Genomic DNA, 17215 nt, shown 5'->3' with positions numbered 1-17215 from the left:
GGGTCAGCACCATGGAGCTAGGGGTTCTCCATCACTCCAGGGAACAGTTAACTAACACAGGCAGCATGTGGGCCAGTGGCTAAGGTAGGAGACATGGGTTCGAGTTCTACCTCTGCCACACACCCTCTCTGTGAAACAGTGACAATACTGGGCTCCTTTGTTCAGTGCTGTGCAGCATCAGAGCCAGGAGTGTGTCACGGTCATGGATGACTTTTGTCCTAGTGCCAAATGTGGATAATAACGAATGAAGCCAGAGATTAGAGGTAGAGACAGCCCACACGGCGGCACGCACTGAAAAATCTTGACAACCCTGCAGCATTGTAAACCTTCTCTATGGCACCTGGCAGCCCCAGTGGTGCTAAGAGCCTGTTGCTATTGGGGAAAGGCTGGGGAGACTGATTCTCCTTGGCCCCTCTCCCAACCACTCTGTTTTACAAGCAACTCCTACAGCAGAAAGGGAGTAAGGAAGTGTTTGAATATAGATTAGGGCAAGCCCAGGGTTTGGGCTCTGATTTGAGGCTCAGTCTGGACAGAATCTGGGTTCAGACTCCAGACTGCAAATCTGAAAAATTGGCCTTTTTCAGATTTGCACTGAACTAAAACCAAGATCCTGGGGGCGTGCAAATGAAATATTTAACAGCACAGATGTTTCAACAGGGAGGCCAATTGTGTGGGTCATTCCTTAGAATCAGACATGCCCTAGTTCTGGACTGGTGCAAGAGTCGCTGGGTGAGGCTCTCTGGCCTGTGCTATACAGGAAGTCAATCTGAGTGATCAGAATGGCCTTAAAATCTAGGACGCTCTGAAGCTATTAAATTCCATGGCACTTTTCCTCATGCCAGAGCAATGACTGCATTGGGCTCCTGACACAGGACCATGCTGCAGTGACAGTGAATTTGATTATCACTTTTTACCCTTCCGTGTTAGGAGACTGGACTTGGCACAACTGTCAGCATTGCTGAGTTCTTGCAAAGAAAGACTCAAAAAAAACCCCCAAACCAATTACAACCGGGAGAAGAATGAATAAGCCACGGTGAAGATGTACATTTATTTTTACTTACAGAAAAGCTGCTGATCACCACATTCATTTTGGCATTTGGAAGTGCTTTGCTGCAAGGTGACAAATCACAATCTCTATAAAAATGTACAAAGTGGTGTAAAATCGCCAATGATGTTCCACAATGCGAGGGCCTAAAAGCAGTACACACACACACACATACATACACACACACACACAGACAAACACACGGTGCGAACGAGAGTGGTACAATGATTTCACACCAACCAGATCCTACAGACTTGAAGATGTGTTAATGATCAAACAAAAAAAAGGTGCCCTAGCCAGCAGCAATGTAATTAAATGGTGTCAGATTTAGCCTGGTAATTAGCAATCAAATTGCAACCGAGACTAGCGAAGCATAAATGACATTTAAAAGCTTACTCAAATTAAAGTGCAATGCGTGTTAACATTTGCCTCCATACAGCACTGGATAGAAACACTGAAGCACTTAGCTGCTCTAAAAGGTTGCTATTTTTGTGGTCTGCCCATAGCCTATTTTCTTCCCTCCTGCCATGAAGTTGGTCATGGGCACTCAGCAACCACCATGTCAAAAAACCATTAATGAAACACTACTTTACAGGGACTGAAAGGTCCTTCTGAGGCTAATGCAATGTGTGCAGACAAAAGCTAACCCCTGTATAGCACGAAGAAGAATATTACTTCAGTCCATCTCAAATTATCCATGGAGGTGCAGAAAAACACGAGCAACGCATCTCAGCCTTGGCATGGCATGGCGTTCTAATGGCTACTCGGCCACCGCGCTGACAGATTCTCCCTGTAGCCCCCATTATAAATACACAGAAATAAAGAAAAGCAAAGAATAACCATTCGGACAACGTTTTTATGCTCAAGAGATTGGGAGAGGGGCATCTCTCAGAATGGAGCAAAATCTCTTCTCTGTGCCAGAAAGAAAACAATTTGTTCCTGCCCTAGGCGCCCTTTCAGCATTGTCTTTTTGTTGGTTGATTTGGGACACAAAACTAGCTTTGAATGGGTTAATACTCTCCTTGAAGTTAATACACGCACTCCCGGAACCACAGTCCAGGTGTGTCTGGCTCCTGTCCCTTACTGCTGAATGCCAGCTGGATCCTCTTTGCCTTTCTCACCTTCCTTCAAGGCATTAATGACCGGTAACCAAGGGGACGGCAGTTCAGGGATGGTTTTCTTCCCTTGATTTAAGTGGTTAATGGCCGTGTAGAGACTTCCTTGGGATCCCACTTCCTGCTCCGAATAGTACATCTCCAGTGCGGTGGGAGTGCAGTGCTTGTGCTGGGGAAAAGAACAGAAAACGCCATGAGCAAATGAGACCTGCTGGCTTTGGTTAGAGAGCAGAGGGAGCGGTGACACTGGCTGGGCCCCAAGCTTCCTTGTAACCAATAACTGTGCTGGGTCATGCTCTTCCATGCGGCAAGAGAAAGGAGGAGGATAGCTCAACCCATTGCAGTGCCTGCTGATCCACTCCCTGGAGCGGCGTCTCTTTACACTGGCAACACGGGTTCCTCTGGTTTTGCACCAGGAAGCAGAATTCTGCTCCCTGTCCAATTGTCCGAACTGGGAAACAGGGTGGGTGGGCTCTGAGCTCTGCCATGGTCACCATTCCCCTATATATGCTGGGTTCCCGGGCCTGCCTATATCCCCCATGATGCCCCTCTTGGTGCTGGGAGGCAGCCGCATCATGGGAGTTCGTGGCTGCGTTGCATTATGGGAGACATCATCTGGTCAGGGAGCCCGGCCCATAGAGGACATGAAGCAGTTGGGACCTGAAGCATGTTAGTTACAACTCTCTTGAGGCCCTGCATCAGGATCCCCAGGCTGAAATATTCATTTTGGGAGTTTCTGGTCTTTCCACAGAAAACAGGCACTTTTCTTGAAAAGCCCAAACCCCCATTTTCTGTCAAAAATCATTTCAACTGAGAATTTTTCACCATCCCAAAGTTCCGAAGCCACGTGATTTCCCCTGAGTTTGGGATTTAACGGCAAACATCTTATGCCCAGCTGGTTCCAGCTTCTGAGGGGTCCCCAGTCTCGTCGAGCCGCTCTCCCCACAGGAAGCACACGCAGGAGTTAGGATAAGAGAAAGGCTGGGCCCACCCAGGGAAGGAGCAGGGTGGGGAATTTCAAAAGCCTCTAAGTGATTTAGTAGCAGGATCTCAGCTGCTGTCCTACATCAGATAGGGCCTTTCCATGCCAGGACAGCAAGTGTATGTTTAAACACGGCAGCTAGCCCCTTTGAACTAACCCAGTTTAAAACTCTCGTGCAGGCAGGGCAGATTGTATTTTAACCCCATGTTTGCTGGTGGCTCCCCGCTAGGGTTCACCTTGACCAGCTAACACCTGTTAACTGCAGCTTGCCCCAGCTGCCCTATAGTTTGAGAACATATTAGTTCAAGCCTGCTAGGGAGTGTGTCTTTAAAACTTGCCTTTTATCCTAGTGGGGAGAGGCCTCAGATGTCCTTAATGTGCTAGATGGGCCAAATCCTGCCTGCCTGAGTGGGGTAAACCTAGACTATTAGCTTCAATGGTGTCAGCGTGGGAGGCAATATGGTCTGGGAGGTAGATAGGGGAAGGGTAGGGAGACTATTGGGGGAAGGAAGGACAGGGGGACCTTCTGCCTCATCTCTGCCCCAGCAGTGCTGTCACATGGGAGGGGAGCCTCTCCAGCAAGCTCTCAATTCCTTTGTTTGTAACAGGCATGTAATTGTTCACTGCAGCCGAGGCACCGAGCACTGGCCAATAATTAGGGCTGTGACATGCACACAGATATCAATAGCAGTGAGTGGAGGTTTGAACTCATATGCTCCTGGATCCCAGCTCAGTGCATCTTCCCTGCTTTTGCCCCTTTTCTGAAGCCCTCAGAGAAGATGGACACCCTGTGCTCAGGGACCCATGAGAAGATGGTCAATGTTGGCCAAGTGGAGGAGGGTGGGGGAAGGGGGCCACTGCTGGCACCTTGCAGTCTCCACAGACTGGCAGCTAATAATAGGACTTGCTGGAGTTAGGCAGGGATCCCTACACAAACCCTGCTGGGGACAGACAAGTCCCGCAAAAGACCCCGGGCTGAAATCCCGGCCCCACTGAGTCCAGGGCAGTTTTTGGGGCCAGGACCCCCTGTATCACCCCGAGCTCTATGGGTCTTGCATGGCACACTGTACAGGAGGAATCTGAGACTGGTCCCAATGAGTGGGTTAGATGCCCTCTCATAGTTCTGACCCTTGGGACTCTCCAGGGGGCTAGATGCTGAGCTGGGGCCTGCCCTTGTCCACCCCTCACCTGGCTGACTAGCCTCCCAACAGGCCAGTCTGTGCTGTGCTGATGGAGCACCCAAAACAGCCTGCCCCCGCCACTGCTCCCTGAGCCTGTTGCTGGGGAAGCATTACAACAAACCAACAGCCCCTACTCTTCCCAACACGCTGGCCAAACAGGCCTGACATTTCCCCTGCCAGCTGTTTGCCTCAGACTGATTTTGGTGGGGCGGAATTTCAGTCAAAACAGTTCAGCTGTTTCAGAGAACAAAGGGAGGGGAAATACATTCCTTTGCCCAGGTTAGCAAATTCTTTTTTTAAATTTGGCCAAGTTATAAGCCTTCAGAAAAATCGCATTTCACACATGCTCCATAGAAACTTCACAGATGTTAGCAGGAAAATCTCCAAAGGTTCTTCCCTCACTGAGCATGCTCCATCCCCTCACATCTCCTGACTGCTTCCTGTGGAAAAAATAGTCTGCGATCACATCATTACAAACTGTATCAGAATGCATACGCACAAGGGGGCAGAGTTAAGGTTCATTCTGGCATTTCCTAACTTTTGAGTGCTTGGCTTTGCAACCTTAATTTTCTTTTAACTTGTGTGTGTCTGTCTGTCTGTCTGTCCATCGGTGCGTGTAACATACCATACATGTTAACAAACAAACAAAATCTACGTTTAGTGACTGTTCAGGCTGATGCAGTACATATCGCATCCGTCCAAAAACTTAAAAGCTTGGAAATAAGCAGTTAAGTGGAAAGATTCCTGCATTCCTTGCCACCTCCAGTGCTCCACAGAGCTCACGTCCATCTCCAGCCAATACTCAAAAGCAACACATGCCCCAACGGCATCAAATTTGCATCTAACTCAAAACCTTACCCGTGATCTCAGCTGTGTTAAGACAGAATATGTTCCCAAATGCATGGAATGTGTGACAGTCAGATGGGCTGATTTGGTCATATAATAGATATGAGGTCACATTTAAAGAGTTTGGATTAGTGACAAGTCTTAATGCAACATTAACTGCCACTGAATGTAGTTTTTGTTTGCTAATTTCACACGTTTTTTTATCCAGCTTTGGAGTAACTGAACTGTTCCCAGAATCGAGGAGAAGGGGAGCTGCCCCTGCCTGAGAATCAGAGGGAGAAGCTATGATGCTGGGACTGCTTCTAGGTCGACCCTTCAGAAGGGTTTGAGTAGCTGAATGACATGCCTCATTCAGTTCTGTGTCTATTAACATTGTATCCCATTGGAAAGTTACTGAAAGAGCAGTTCTCCCTGTTTAGCGGTCAGCTGGAGGGATCATAGAATGTTAGGGTTGGAAGGGACCTCAGTAGGTCATCTAGTCTAATCCCCTGCTCAAAGCAGGACCAACACCAACTAAATCATCCCAGTCAAGGCTTTGTCAAGCCAGGCATTAAAAACCTCTAAGGATGGAGATTCCACCACCTCCCTAGGTAACCCATTCCAGTTCTTCACCACCCTCCTAGTGAAATAGTGTTTCCCAATATCCAACCTAGACCTCCCCCACTGCAACTTGAGATCATTGCTTCTTGTTCTGTCATCTGCCACCACTGAGAACAGCTGAGCTCCATCCTCTTTGGAACCCCCCTTCAGGTAATTGAAGGCTGCTATCAAATCCCCCCTCACTCTTCTCTTTTGCAGACTAAATAACCCCAGTTTCCTCAGCTTCTCCTCATAAATCATGTGCCCCAGCTTCCTAATCATTTTCATTACCCTCCACTGGACTCTCTCCAATTTGTCCACATCCCTTCTGTAGTGGGGGTACCAAAACTGGACGCAGTACTCCAGGTGTGGACTCATCAGTGTCGCACAGAGGGGAATAATCACTTCCCTCGATCTGCTGGCAATGCTCCTACTAATACAGCCCAATATGCCATTGGCCTTCTTCGCAACAAAGGCACACTGCTGACTCATATCCAGCTTCTCATCCACTGTAATCCCCAGGTCCTTTTCTGCAGAACTGCTTCTGAGCCAGTCGGTCCCCAGCCTGTAGCGGTGCATGGGATTCTTCCTTTCTAAGTGCAGGACTCTGCACTTGTCCTTGTTGAACCTCATCAGATTTCTTTTGGCCCAACCTCTAATTTGTCTAGGTCATTCTGGACCCTATCCTTACCCTCCAGCATATCTACCTCTCCCCACAGCTTAGTGTCATCTGCTGTGGCACTCTCTGGGCCATTAATCACTCCCTGAAACACTCCCTGCCTCTCCTGGACTTTCCAGAATTAGGTACCGCCAGGGGAGGCTGCAGCAGCAGGTTGCCCTGCATTACACCTGCCGGGCTGCCTACTGCACAGCCCCTAAACACGAATCTTTGTAGCCTGGGCTGAGAAGCCAGACTCTGCAGGCCCGGATTGTCACAGACTCATAACCTGCGTGGACTGGGCATGGAGGGGACACGAAGCGAATGCACTGGCTGGTGGGTTACAGTGTGTGATCAGCGAGAGAGGTGGGAAGCATGTGTATTTGGGTGATACACCACAGTTCATCCCAGCTTCACAGTGCTCCTCTCTTCACGGCGTGAGCATGTACCGCCCCACCCACATAGAGCGTCAGCAGTGGTGGAACCACTCGACCTTCACACCCATCACTTAGGGAAATGTGGCCTGACCAGAGAGGAGAATGGGGAGTTAGAGGCACCCGAACTACAGTGCCCACAAGGCACCGTGACAGCACCTCACAATGGAAATATTTTGGTTTTCAGGCCGCCCGTTTTTGGACCTTTCCTTGGAAACCAGGCACTTCCCATGAAATATTTCATTCCATCAAAACCCCAATTTTCCATCGAAAAAGATTTCTGACCAGCCCTATCCCAGCTGCCTTGGCCATGCCCCTCCCCAGACAGCAGCATTGAGGGTGGCCATGGGCCCCTGGCAGGACCGGAGTTGTTGGCACCTTGTGCCACTGTTGTTCCCTCCTTGTGAACTTTCCTCCAGGTGGGCTCCTCCCACTGGGTCAGCACCAGCTTCCACTAGCAAAAAGCCCTGCACTGAATTGGGCCCTCGGCAAGGTCTCTCCTTACCGCCCCCCACCCGCCCCCAGCCAGACATGGCAGGCTGCATCCCTCTGATATTCTGCCCTCCCCCCCACCCACAGGCCAATTACAGGAGTCAAGGCTCACCAGGAGGAGGCACAAGGAGAGTTCTGCTCCAACACCACACCCTGGAGGCCCCCCTCCCCTGCCCTTTGACCTCAGCTGCCCAGCAGTCAGCCTGCTGGCTTGAAGATGGGGGGTTTCTTTTCCCAAAGCAGTAAAAGTGTTTCCACTGGGAAAGGGCCAGTCTTAGTGGCATCCTGCACCTCTGCACTGCGCTCTGAAATCGCCCAGCAGGGGCACCAGCTGGAGGCCAGTCTGGGTGTGTACAGCAATGGTGTGTAAACGGCTCACAAAGCCAGAGCGCTGCCAAGGGGGAGAAATAACACACTGGACTGATCCTGGGCAAATGCAAGCTAACCAGTGGTTGGGAGAGGGCGTGATATATAAGTACTCAGTGTAAGGCCCATGCTTGGAAAAAAGCCCTGGGGGGAGAGCTAGAAGTGTGCTGGAAAGCACAGCCCCAGCGAGCTGCCAAACAAAGCAGTAAAACAGCCCCTATGTTTTGGGCTGCATACAAAAGGGCATCAAGTCAGAAGAGGGAGCTATTCAGATTCTCTGGGGATAGACAGATACAACACAAGAGCACCAAGTTCAGTTCTGGACATCACAGTATCAGAAGAAGGTAGGCAAATTGCTACACCAATCCCTATGCTTGTACCACGGGACAGATTGTATCAGCAGATCTCTCCTTCACTTCGCCCCAGTCAAGCGGAACAAGCATTTTGCTCTGCAGGTCAGATGCTTCCTGGGGTCCCTTTGGAGGATCCCTGCGGAAGTGGGGTGTCCCAAGGAAGAACACAGCCAGTGACTGTGACCAGCTGGTTACACTACTCACCCACGCTCACCTCCACCTCCATGTGAACATCGCTTACAAAACACTTACTGGGAGAGACAGGCCAGTGTCAGGGTTCGGCAATTGGCCTTCTCCCAACAGTCCCAAAGGGAGCTCATCCTGCAAAGCCGAGAGCATGGATAGCTGAGGGCCCTCAGCACCAGGCAAGATTGGGGCCCATACACGAGCCCGGGCTCAGTATAATGCAAACATTTGACTCTGAGGAGATGGCAGCATTCTTCCTTTCTGAGCAACACCATCAGTAAGGCGATAACTGAAACAGGCCAGAGGAAGACAGCGGTCATCTTACCTTAAACACAAAGCCCTCTGGGCAGCTTAGCTGGTCATACCACAGTGCCTTGTACATGACCAGCATGAGCAGGCAGGCCAGGAAGGCCACCGTGATGAGAATCAACCCTGTCAGCTGGAAGGAAAGGGAACAAAACAGAACAAGTGGCATGAACCCAGACGAAGATTTTTGGCAAAAATCCCCAAACCTGAAGGCACTGACAGACAATGAGAGAGGATACCCTGCCTTGTTGAGACCATCACCATAGCCAGGACAGGTGTCCACACAGACCTTATAGCAAGAGGAGAGGTGTTACCTCTGTACATGACACTGGTGGGACCATCACCGGATACCACATTCAGGTCTGGTGCCTGGACTTCTAATCAATTGGACCAACTGGAAAGGGTTTGGAAGAGAGCGACAAAAATGATTCAGGTCTGGAAACCTGCCTTGTGGTGAGAGACTAAAGAAACTCAGTCTGTTTCGTTTATCTAGGAGAAGGTTAAGAGGTGACTTGATCATGGTCCACAAGTATCTCTTTGGGGCATAAATTTCTAATAATAGAGGGCTGTTTAATATTGCAGAAAAGGGAGAACAAGTTCCGGTGGATGGAAGCTAAAGCCGGACAAACTTGAAATAAGGAGCACATTTTAAATGGAGGTTAGTTAGCCCCTGGAACAACTCACCTAGAGACATGGAGGGTTCTCCATCACTTGGAGTCTGGAAAGAATGTCTCTTTCAAAGGGATTTGCTCTAACTCCACTGCATGTTCTGGGCTGCCTGCAGGAGTCACTGGCAGGTGGGGGGCTTGCTAGCCTGTGGTGGGCAGGAGGACAGACTGGATGGTTAGAACTGTCCCTTCTGGTCTCTGCAGCTGCGGGGTGGGGAATACATGTCGGCCCAAGATAAGTAGATAGAGTGACGTCACTGGCAAGTTACTCATACCGTGCTGGGGGAGAAACGGGCCGCAGGAACTGGCCCTGACAGAACCTGTGTGACATCATTTATAAATCGCTCAATAAAACTGCTTCTCCTTCCACAGCATGGGATGGAAATGCCTGCTGCTGCTGGTGCTGCAGAGCATGGGCAGTGTCACAGTGCCTGCCTCAGGCACACCGGCTAAGACAAGGCACCCAGTCTGCATGAGAAGGCTCATTTTCACTTCCAGACCTTGCCTGGCTGGCTGGGTGGCGCATGGTCTGATGTTATTTGTCTTATACCCAGTGGCTGCAAAGAACTCTCCCTGCTTCCTCCAACAGAAAGCTTCCTGTGGGGGCTGGCTTGTTGGTTCTGAAGTTCTATTTTTGGCTGTGACTCATAGTGTGAGAGCTGCTATTTACAGCTGCATTAAAACACCAGGGCCCAGGTGTGAGTCAGACAGTGAAGACAGGGATCTCTTGCGTCATCTCTGCCCATTCCAGATTGTGCCACTTGTGCAGAGCCAGCCACTGTGGCTCAGTCTCTGGTCTCTCCATCACCCGCACTGGTGCAAACTCCCTGATCCCACAGGTGTTGTACACTGTAGATGAGGGCACGGTCAGAGCTCTGCAAACACCTGATTTTCCAGTTCGCTGCCCTAACCAAAATGTTCCCAAAAAATGGTTTTGAGTCCAACTAAATGTTTAGTTTCATTTTTAGAGCTTTAACCTTTTTCAGTTGTTTTTTTTTTCCAAAATAAAATTGAAACCCATTTCAAAATGAGACGTCATCTCAAAAGGAAACATTTTATTTTGGGGGATTTTTATTTATCAAAACAATTCAGCAAATTCAACACAAATTCACGGAATGTTTTGGTTGATCTAAATCTGCCTTTTTCAGTAAAATAATTATGGCCGGAAATTTTCACCCAGCTCTAGGACTGACCTCCCTGCAACCCCACTCTGTGCGGGGATGTGCTGCAGTTCCCAAACTTATGAGGAACTCACAGGTGGAGTTCAGAGCCAGTGGAAACTTTGGGAGGGTCACACAGCTTCTGAAGATGACTTGGGCTTCCTCCACTCCCCAATAGACCCAGCTCCTCTCTTGGAAACAGCTTCTCCGGCAGACCCAATGGATTCTAACCCAGCCCCTTCTGTTTCTCCAGGGAGTGGCCAAGCAGCCCACTCCCTTCACTGTGATTCCTAAGTAATGCTAGGTGAGTGCTACGTGGATCCCATGGCTGTTTATTTCACCTTGATGCTTAGACGTGTTGCAGAGCTCCGTACGGGAAGCAGGAAATCCCCACTACCAGTGCATGCTGCATTCAGGTACATGACTTATCAAAGAGAAGGGAAAGAGGGACTAGGTCACGGTCCTGGTTTTTATAATGCCAGAGGGAATTTTCCATATCCCACGGGAATCTGGGGGAGAAATGGGCCTCTGGGACCAGGCCAATGAACAGAATACACCAGTACACCTGGGAGATGCTGGTGAGGACACCAGAGTTTAGGCCGAGCTGAGTTTTGTGCTCATACCAGGGACACATCCTCTTTGGGAGAGCACACCATATCCTCAGTGCTCAGCCTTTGAGTATCGAACAGATTGCCGGGGAATTTACAAGTGTACCCATTCATTAGTATAGAAGTTAAAATTAAACTACAAATGAGTCCTTTAGGAAATGGAGCATGCTGCGTCCGACATGTTCTTGTCCCAAATGGCCTTATTAGAACAGCCCAGCCTCTTCAGGCTTCCCATGTAGTTAAAACTCACTGAAATCTAGTGCATAGGCTCCATTTGAAGAAATTAGGTTATAATTAAACACAGTTATTGAGGCTGTTGTATCTAATTGTTGTGATTTTTTGCAAACCAAAAGATACCCCAAGATGAAGTTAAGGCTAAGAGTACGTCAGTAATTAGGGTAAAAACATTATAGGGATGGTGCAATTATCCCCCAAATAAGTGTTATGAATCCAGGAAATGCAGAGGGAAAGTTTAACTTAACAGAAATCCTACCATAGTAATAGGATAAGGATAACGGAAAAGCATCCAAACAACCTTAACTCGGCTGTGCAGAGATGCTGGGCAATCACCCTACATTTATGCACATTAGTGGGTTTACTCCCAGATTAGATGAAGCTGATCTTTAGAGACACATTAGCTCGTTCTCGTTTTTTTCTTTTTCCCCTTAGAAGATATGAGGTGGAATCTGAGTAGGGGGAGGGGGCACAGGAAATGCATCATGAGCCTGGTTTTCAGACCGGGCTCTCTGTTTGTGGCTGCAAAGTCACAGCTAGATGCACCTAACAGCTTTAACCACCCCTGGCCACATGTCACTGCATGGCTGTCAAAGAGGTGGTCAGGTTGAGACTGGACTGAAAACCGGGCTGTGTTTGTACAGGTGTGGATGGGGCTATGGCCTCAGCACCCTGGACCAACAGCCCAGGGTCCGGTACCCAACAATAGTCAGGACCAGAGGCTGCAGAGGGAGGGGCAAGAAAGCATAATGGGCAGGTCTGGAATAAGATGTCTGGGGGCAGAGTGGGGGTGTCTTCCTGACCCATCTCGTCTGGTTAGTGCCCAGCCTGAGGGTATGTGTCTCTTGTACCTTACTGGGAACGTTATTGCACTTATACAGTCTGACACAGCTCAAGGGTTTCAAGTGTCCACAAAGCACATGTGGGGGGGAATGAAGAAAGCTACGGTCAGATTCCCCCTGAGCCAGGGCCTACTCGGTGTGAAGAGGGAGGGCAGAATTTGGCCCCCAGAGACCTCTACATGCAATGGGGAGAAGGATCGAAATTCAGGAGTGAGAGGTAAGACAGTCGAGTCCTAAAACGGGCCCTAAATAACATGCAGCTAAGGACAATGATCCTGGAAAAATCAGAGGGACAAGAAACAGCCAGTGTGGCTTCTCAAGGGACTGGAGACAAAGCACGCCAGGGAAACTGGGACACTGCAGAACCTTTGGCCTTGGGCCCTCCAAACAATCTGCCTGTCTGGAGGCAGAAGTCACCGGACAGCCAGTTAACCCAGTAGCAGTGAGGCCGGCTCATATGGAGTGTATTATGCCAATCCACATCAGCGGTGTGGAAGGGAGTCTGCTGTCACGGCCGGTTCCACCTGGTGTTCCCTGCAGATGTCCCTGCCAAGTGCATGTCAGAGCCAGGGGGCATGTGAGCCTGGGGGGCGGGAACAGCAGCAATGACCAGCTAGCCACACCCTTGTGCTGAAATGGTTACAAACCCCTCTTCCCCAGGCTCCATCCTGCCTCTCCTCTAAGCCTGAGGTGAATGAACTACAGGGATCTGTGGTGTCCAGGCTCATGGCACTGCCACAGGCCCAGGGACCCCAAGGTGGAGGGGCTCAAGAGATGGGCAAACGCCCCAGCTCTGGCACTTGGTTCGGCCGAGCACTGAAAATTCAAACCCAGCTTGTCTGAGTCTGCCCCTCACCCACACAACCCCACTCCTCTGCTGTTCCCTGAACAAGCCCTTTCCCGGCAAGCCCCATTTCCCTCTCTCTCCTCCATTGCCACTTGAGCCTCTGTGGGATGCCGGGGGGGTGGCGTCTCCTGAAGAAAACCAGACCCTGTTCCTGGGAGCAGCCCCACACCCCACCTGTGCTGTTGGACTAGGGCCCCTTCCTGCACTCACTGCAGTGACCTCCTGGGGGGCTGGTCAGCACCAGGGCCTCTTGGCCACCCCAAGGGAATCCCATGCTAGCCCCCTCCTCCTGGCTTGTCTGTAGGACTGTTGTTAACCCTTTCCGCTCTCCAGCAGAGGAAGCAGCCCCAGGAACAGACCATTCTACAGCGACAGGCCCTCCCTTGTCCCTCCTCCTCTTCTGCCCTTTCACCCTCACACCACCCATGAGAGAAGTGGGATCTCCACCAGCCTCCTGCCCCTGGAGAGCACAGAGCAGCCCATGCACTGTTCTGTAAGGAATTTAAATCGACTTGCTCTGGTTTCAGGCTGCTGGCTTCTCCCCTGAGGACAGAGAGCGGGAGGTGACACATTGGCCCCTCTCCTGGGTAAAACAGGGCTGGTCTGAGTTAATCTGGATTATTCACTTTCCCCGTATCAGTGTCAATGTGAGAGACAATCCCTCAAATCACAATCCCCGCTGAGGTGGGGTGGGAGGGGGGACAGGAGAATGCTTTACCTTGACCTTTTCTGATACTTCATCATATAGGTTTATGTTCAGTTTTTTAATTCCAGGGACATGTAACTTCTTCTTCTGCTGGAGCTGGTACTCCGTTCTGGTCTTGACAATCACCTGTGAGGAGAGGAATCAGTGAGCGGTGACCTGTATACAGCCGGACAAGGCTGCATGGAACAACTGCTCAGAGAGACAAAAAGCAGAGCAGACTCTTTGCTGGAAGATGCCTGGTATTTGAGCTCACAAGGCCTAGGGCAACAGGCCTGGGCCACTTGCAAGTAGTGATTCACCAATGCTGCCCTGAGTTTGCTGTGGGATCTCACAATGTTTGGGGCTTCCCTAATGGCTGCTCGGGGGCCAAGGGCAGAAAAAGTAGTAAGGCAGCAAAGCTCAGACCAAGAGTAAGCAACCTGTAGCCTCCTCCTGCCCTAATCCCCCCAGCCCAGAGCTGCTGGCAATTCCAGGAGGGCTCAGCATATTTCAGAAGGGAGTTCTGCTCTCAGTGGCACTGCAATAAGTGGCCTCCCAAGAGTCTTGCTCATTTGATAGTGAGGCCAATAGCCAAAAAGCAAGCTGACCTCCAGCCAGATTCAATGCAGGGCAGATCACCATTTGCTAGCATGGATGACTAAAGATAGGCAAGTAACTCCATAAGTGATCTGGTTGTCAGAGGTGCTGCATACCCCCTGCTCCTACCGAATGAAGCCAGCAGGAGCCAGTTATTCAGTTTCGCTTACAATCTCTGACTCACATGCCTGGGTGTGGATTTAGGAGCCGAACTTCTGGTCCCTACGTTTGCCAAAGCCGGCCTAAGTTCAGATTCCATGGTGCGAGCTGTAGTTGGCTGCAGATATGGTGTATGGTGCAGAGAAAACACACCGTGGCCATCAGGAGCCAGGCTGAGCTGGGGCTAGCAAGAGACAGAAACCATGGTCATTATGACTTGGGGAGCCTGACTTGAGGCCCTTTCAAAGGGGCTTGTTTTCAGCAAATTCTGAGCAGTCGCTCTCCGGAAATCGGATCTCCGCAAGGCATCTCCAGGCCCCAGAAGGGAGGCACTCAGAGTGGGCCATCCTTTCTGTACTTGCCGATTGAGCAAGAATGACCTGGAAATCATCAATGGAGACGGATGATTAGCGAGCGGTGCCAGTGGGAACACAATGGGCCTGCCAGGCATGAGTACAATCTCTTGATGTTGATGCATAACTGCACTAGAGGAAACAACCGAATGCCCTACCCCGTTCTCTGCAAGGCCCCCAGTGCAAAGGGTGTAGTTCTGTGGGGAGCAGTGGATAGGGATTCCCCCAGGTGACGATGTGCTGGCAGAGTCACTCACAGCCATGACTGCAGCCCGTGGTGTGGAGGGGTAGCAATTCACATCTAAAACCGGGCACCCAAAAGACCTTTCTGAATGCACACTAGGGCACAAGACACCTTACAGCGACACAGAGTCCCCAGCAGAACAGCCAGGCAATCCCCAGCCAGTGAGGAAGAATCATGCTTTGAACAGTAAAATGATTGCCTAGATGCTGCCATAGATGAAGAAAGCATTGGAACCCTCCAGCCTCCAGCAGGGAGAGCCACTGCATATGCTCCCTACAACACAGCACCCTGCTCCAGCAGGAGAGGGTCCTTCTGGCAGGCCTAGAAAGAACGTAAACCCAACAGACAGCAATGCGGGATGGCCAGATCTCAAGGAAACATGTCCACAGCCTCCACAAAGGAATCCAAGTCAAAGACACTTGGTCTGACACCCAAACAGCCTCATTAAAAAGAGCCCTCACCGCACCCGAACACACCATCGAGATCTACTCACCTGCGATGGGCCAGTCACTCCGGACACGGTTACACAGCACTGGGCGCCTCCAAGAAGCACCATTGAAGCTAGTGGGGGGTATCCACACAAGCGCCCAAGTGGCGCAGGTACAACAGGGGAGTACGGGGAGATGTTCAAAGGCACACAGGACGGCAAGGCCCCCTGCTCCCACCGACTTTCAATGGCTTTTAAGTCACTTTGGCAAACCCCACCCATTTAAACTAGCCCCCCAGTTGGGAAACTTCCCTGAGAGGTGGTCAGAAGCGCTCGTCACCCAATGTACAAGGAGGAGAGTGCCTATGACCCACAGAGACAGCTGTGGTAGCCGCACGTTCTGAACAGCAATGACATAATGTGGGAAAGCTGAGCAGATGGATCCTTCCCAGAGACACCATCTAGCATCCATGGCTGGGCCTCATGGTGCTCATTAACAACAGTGCATGCTACAAACACGTGCACCAGGTAAAGCTCTGCACTGGCTTTCTGGGCTCCAGAAAGACTCTGACTATTCCGGCACTGAAACCTGAACCTGAAATCACGACAACATTGAATCTGTGGGAAAACATACGAGCTGATTAAATCCATGAACCGATTCAGAATGATATGGTGCAAACACGAGCCGCGTGAACCAGTCAGGGAGTTAACCTCAGCCTTCTCTTTCCACTCTGTTCACTGAACCTCATGAAACCGATTCCTCTGCCTGGCGCCTGCTAAACAACTCGAATTTAAAGGGCCAGAACTTCAGGTCTGGCTGAGCAGTTCTTGGCTCAGAACCGGAGGGGAGGGGAGGGAGCAAAGGCAGCTTTAAGCCATCCCCCTTACCCTAGGGGCAGCCAGGAGCACATCATAAATTAGAGCAGTCACAGGGCTCTATTTACACTCTGGTAACAGCCTCCTAGGGACCATGCCACTGGCTAGTGATGACCGGAACACAAGGCCCCATGCCTCTCCCACCCTCAACATGACTCCTACTCCAAGAGTGACCCAGGGGCCTCTTGATGCCAGCTGGCAGAGGGGTTGCATGGAGCTTTATAGGGATCCCCTGGTTGAGGTACATCCCTAATAATTCACCAAAGGTGGCATGTCAGGTCTCTTCTGAGTGCCAATAGCCCACTGGTCCTCCTAGTCATAGTGAAATGCATGTATGGGTAATAGTTAAGAAGTTATGTATTTAGAGTGTGAATTATGTCCTTAAAGCCTTGACATTAAAAGCAGGTCACCAGGAAGTGAAGGGTTTGGACAGATTCTGTTCAGGCAGGGGCAGGAAACACTTGTATCTCTGGCTGGTCAGGTGTGTCCCATGCATTGTATGTATCACAATGGAGGCCTCTCTGCATTACCAAGCCTGATGCTAATCAAAAGAGTGCAAAACCTATGAGAGGGATGCTGCAGGAAAATAGAAAACCAGCAGGGGGCGACCTGTTAACAAGCAAAGACAGTGGATTCTTGGGGTGTAACTGGGAGTACTGAGGTACAGCCAGCATCCTTTGCCAAGGAGCCAAACCCTCAGCATCTTCCGTCTTAAGAAAGGGGAGTGGGGATCAGAGCCAGCCTGGCTGGCAAATGCTGCAAAGACTTTGCGGGAGGTACAATGAATTAGACAGGAGAGCATCTTGTTAATTCAATCTGAACTCTAGAGGCGTGTTTTGATTTGATTTGATGTGTCACCATTTGTTTTCAATACTTTGACTTGCTTCTACTCAACTCTCTACACCTTATTCAATACACTTGTACTTGTTTTCACGATAGTCAGATCTAAGTGCTGTGTGTTAGGCGGAACTG

General features: G+C 50.3%; 1 protein-coding gene across 4 annotated transcripts in view; it reads right to left on the bottom strand.

The window, feature by feature from the left end:
* Positions 1 to 1029: 1029 nt before the first annotated feature.
* The window catches only part of CALY (calcyon neuron specific vesicular protein), a 57549-nt gene continuing 41363 nt past the window's right edge, over positions 1030 to 17215 (bottom strand). For all 4 annotated transcript variants that reach the window (XM_038409813.2, XM_043518735.1, XM_043518736.1 and 1 more), the window contains 3 exons: positions 13621 to 13734; positions 8563 to 8676; positions 1030 to 2329 (listed from right to left, as the gene is read on the bottom strand). In XM_038409813.2, coding sequence (XP_038265741.1) covers positions 2126 to 2329; positions 8563 to 8676; positions 13621 to 13734 — 432 coding nt within the window. In that variant the 3' untranslated portion in view covers positions 1030 to 2125. The remainder of the gene's footprint in view (positions 2330 to 8562; positions 8677 to 13620; positions 13735 to 17215) is intronic.

This window comes from Dermochelys coriacea, chromosome 7 (assembly GCF_009764565.3).
Source record: "Dermochelys coriacea isolate rDerCor1 chromosome 7, rDerCor1.pri.v4, whole genome shotgun sequence".
NCBI lineage: Eukaryota > Metazoa > Chordata > Testudines > Dermochelyidae > Dermochelys > Dermochelys coriacea.
This window is presented reverse-complemented; position numbering and strand designations above follow the sequence as displayed.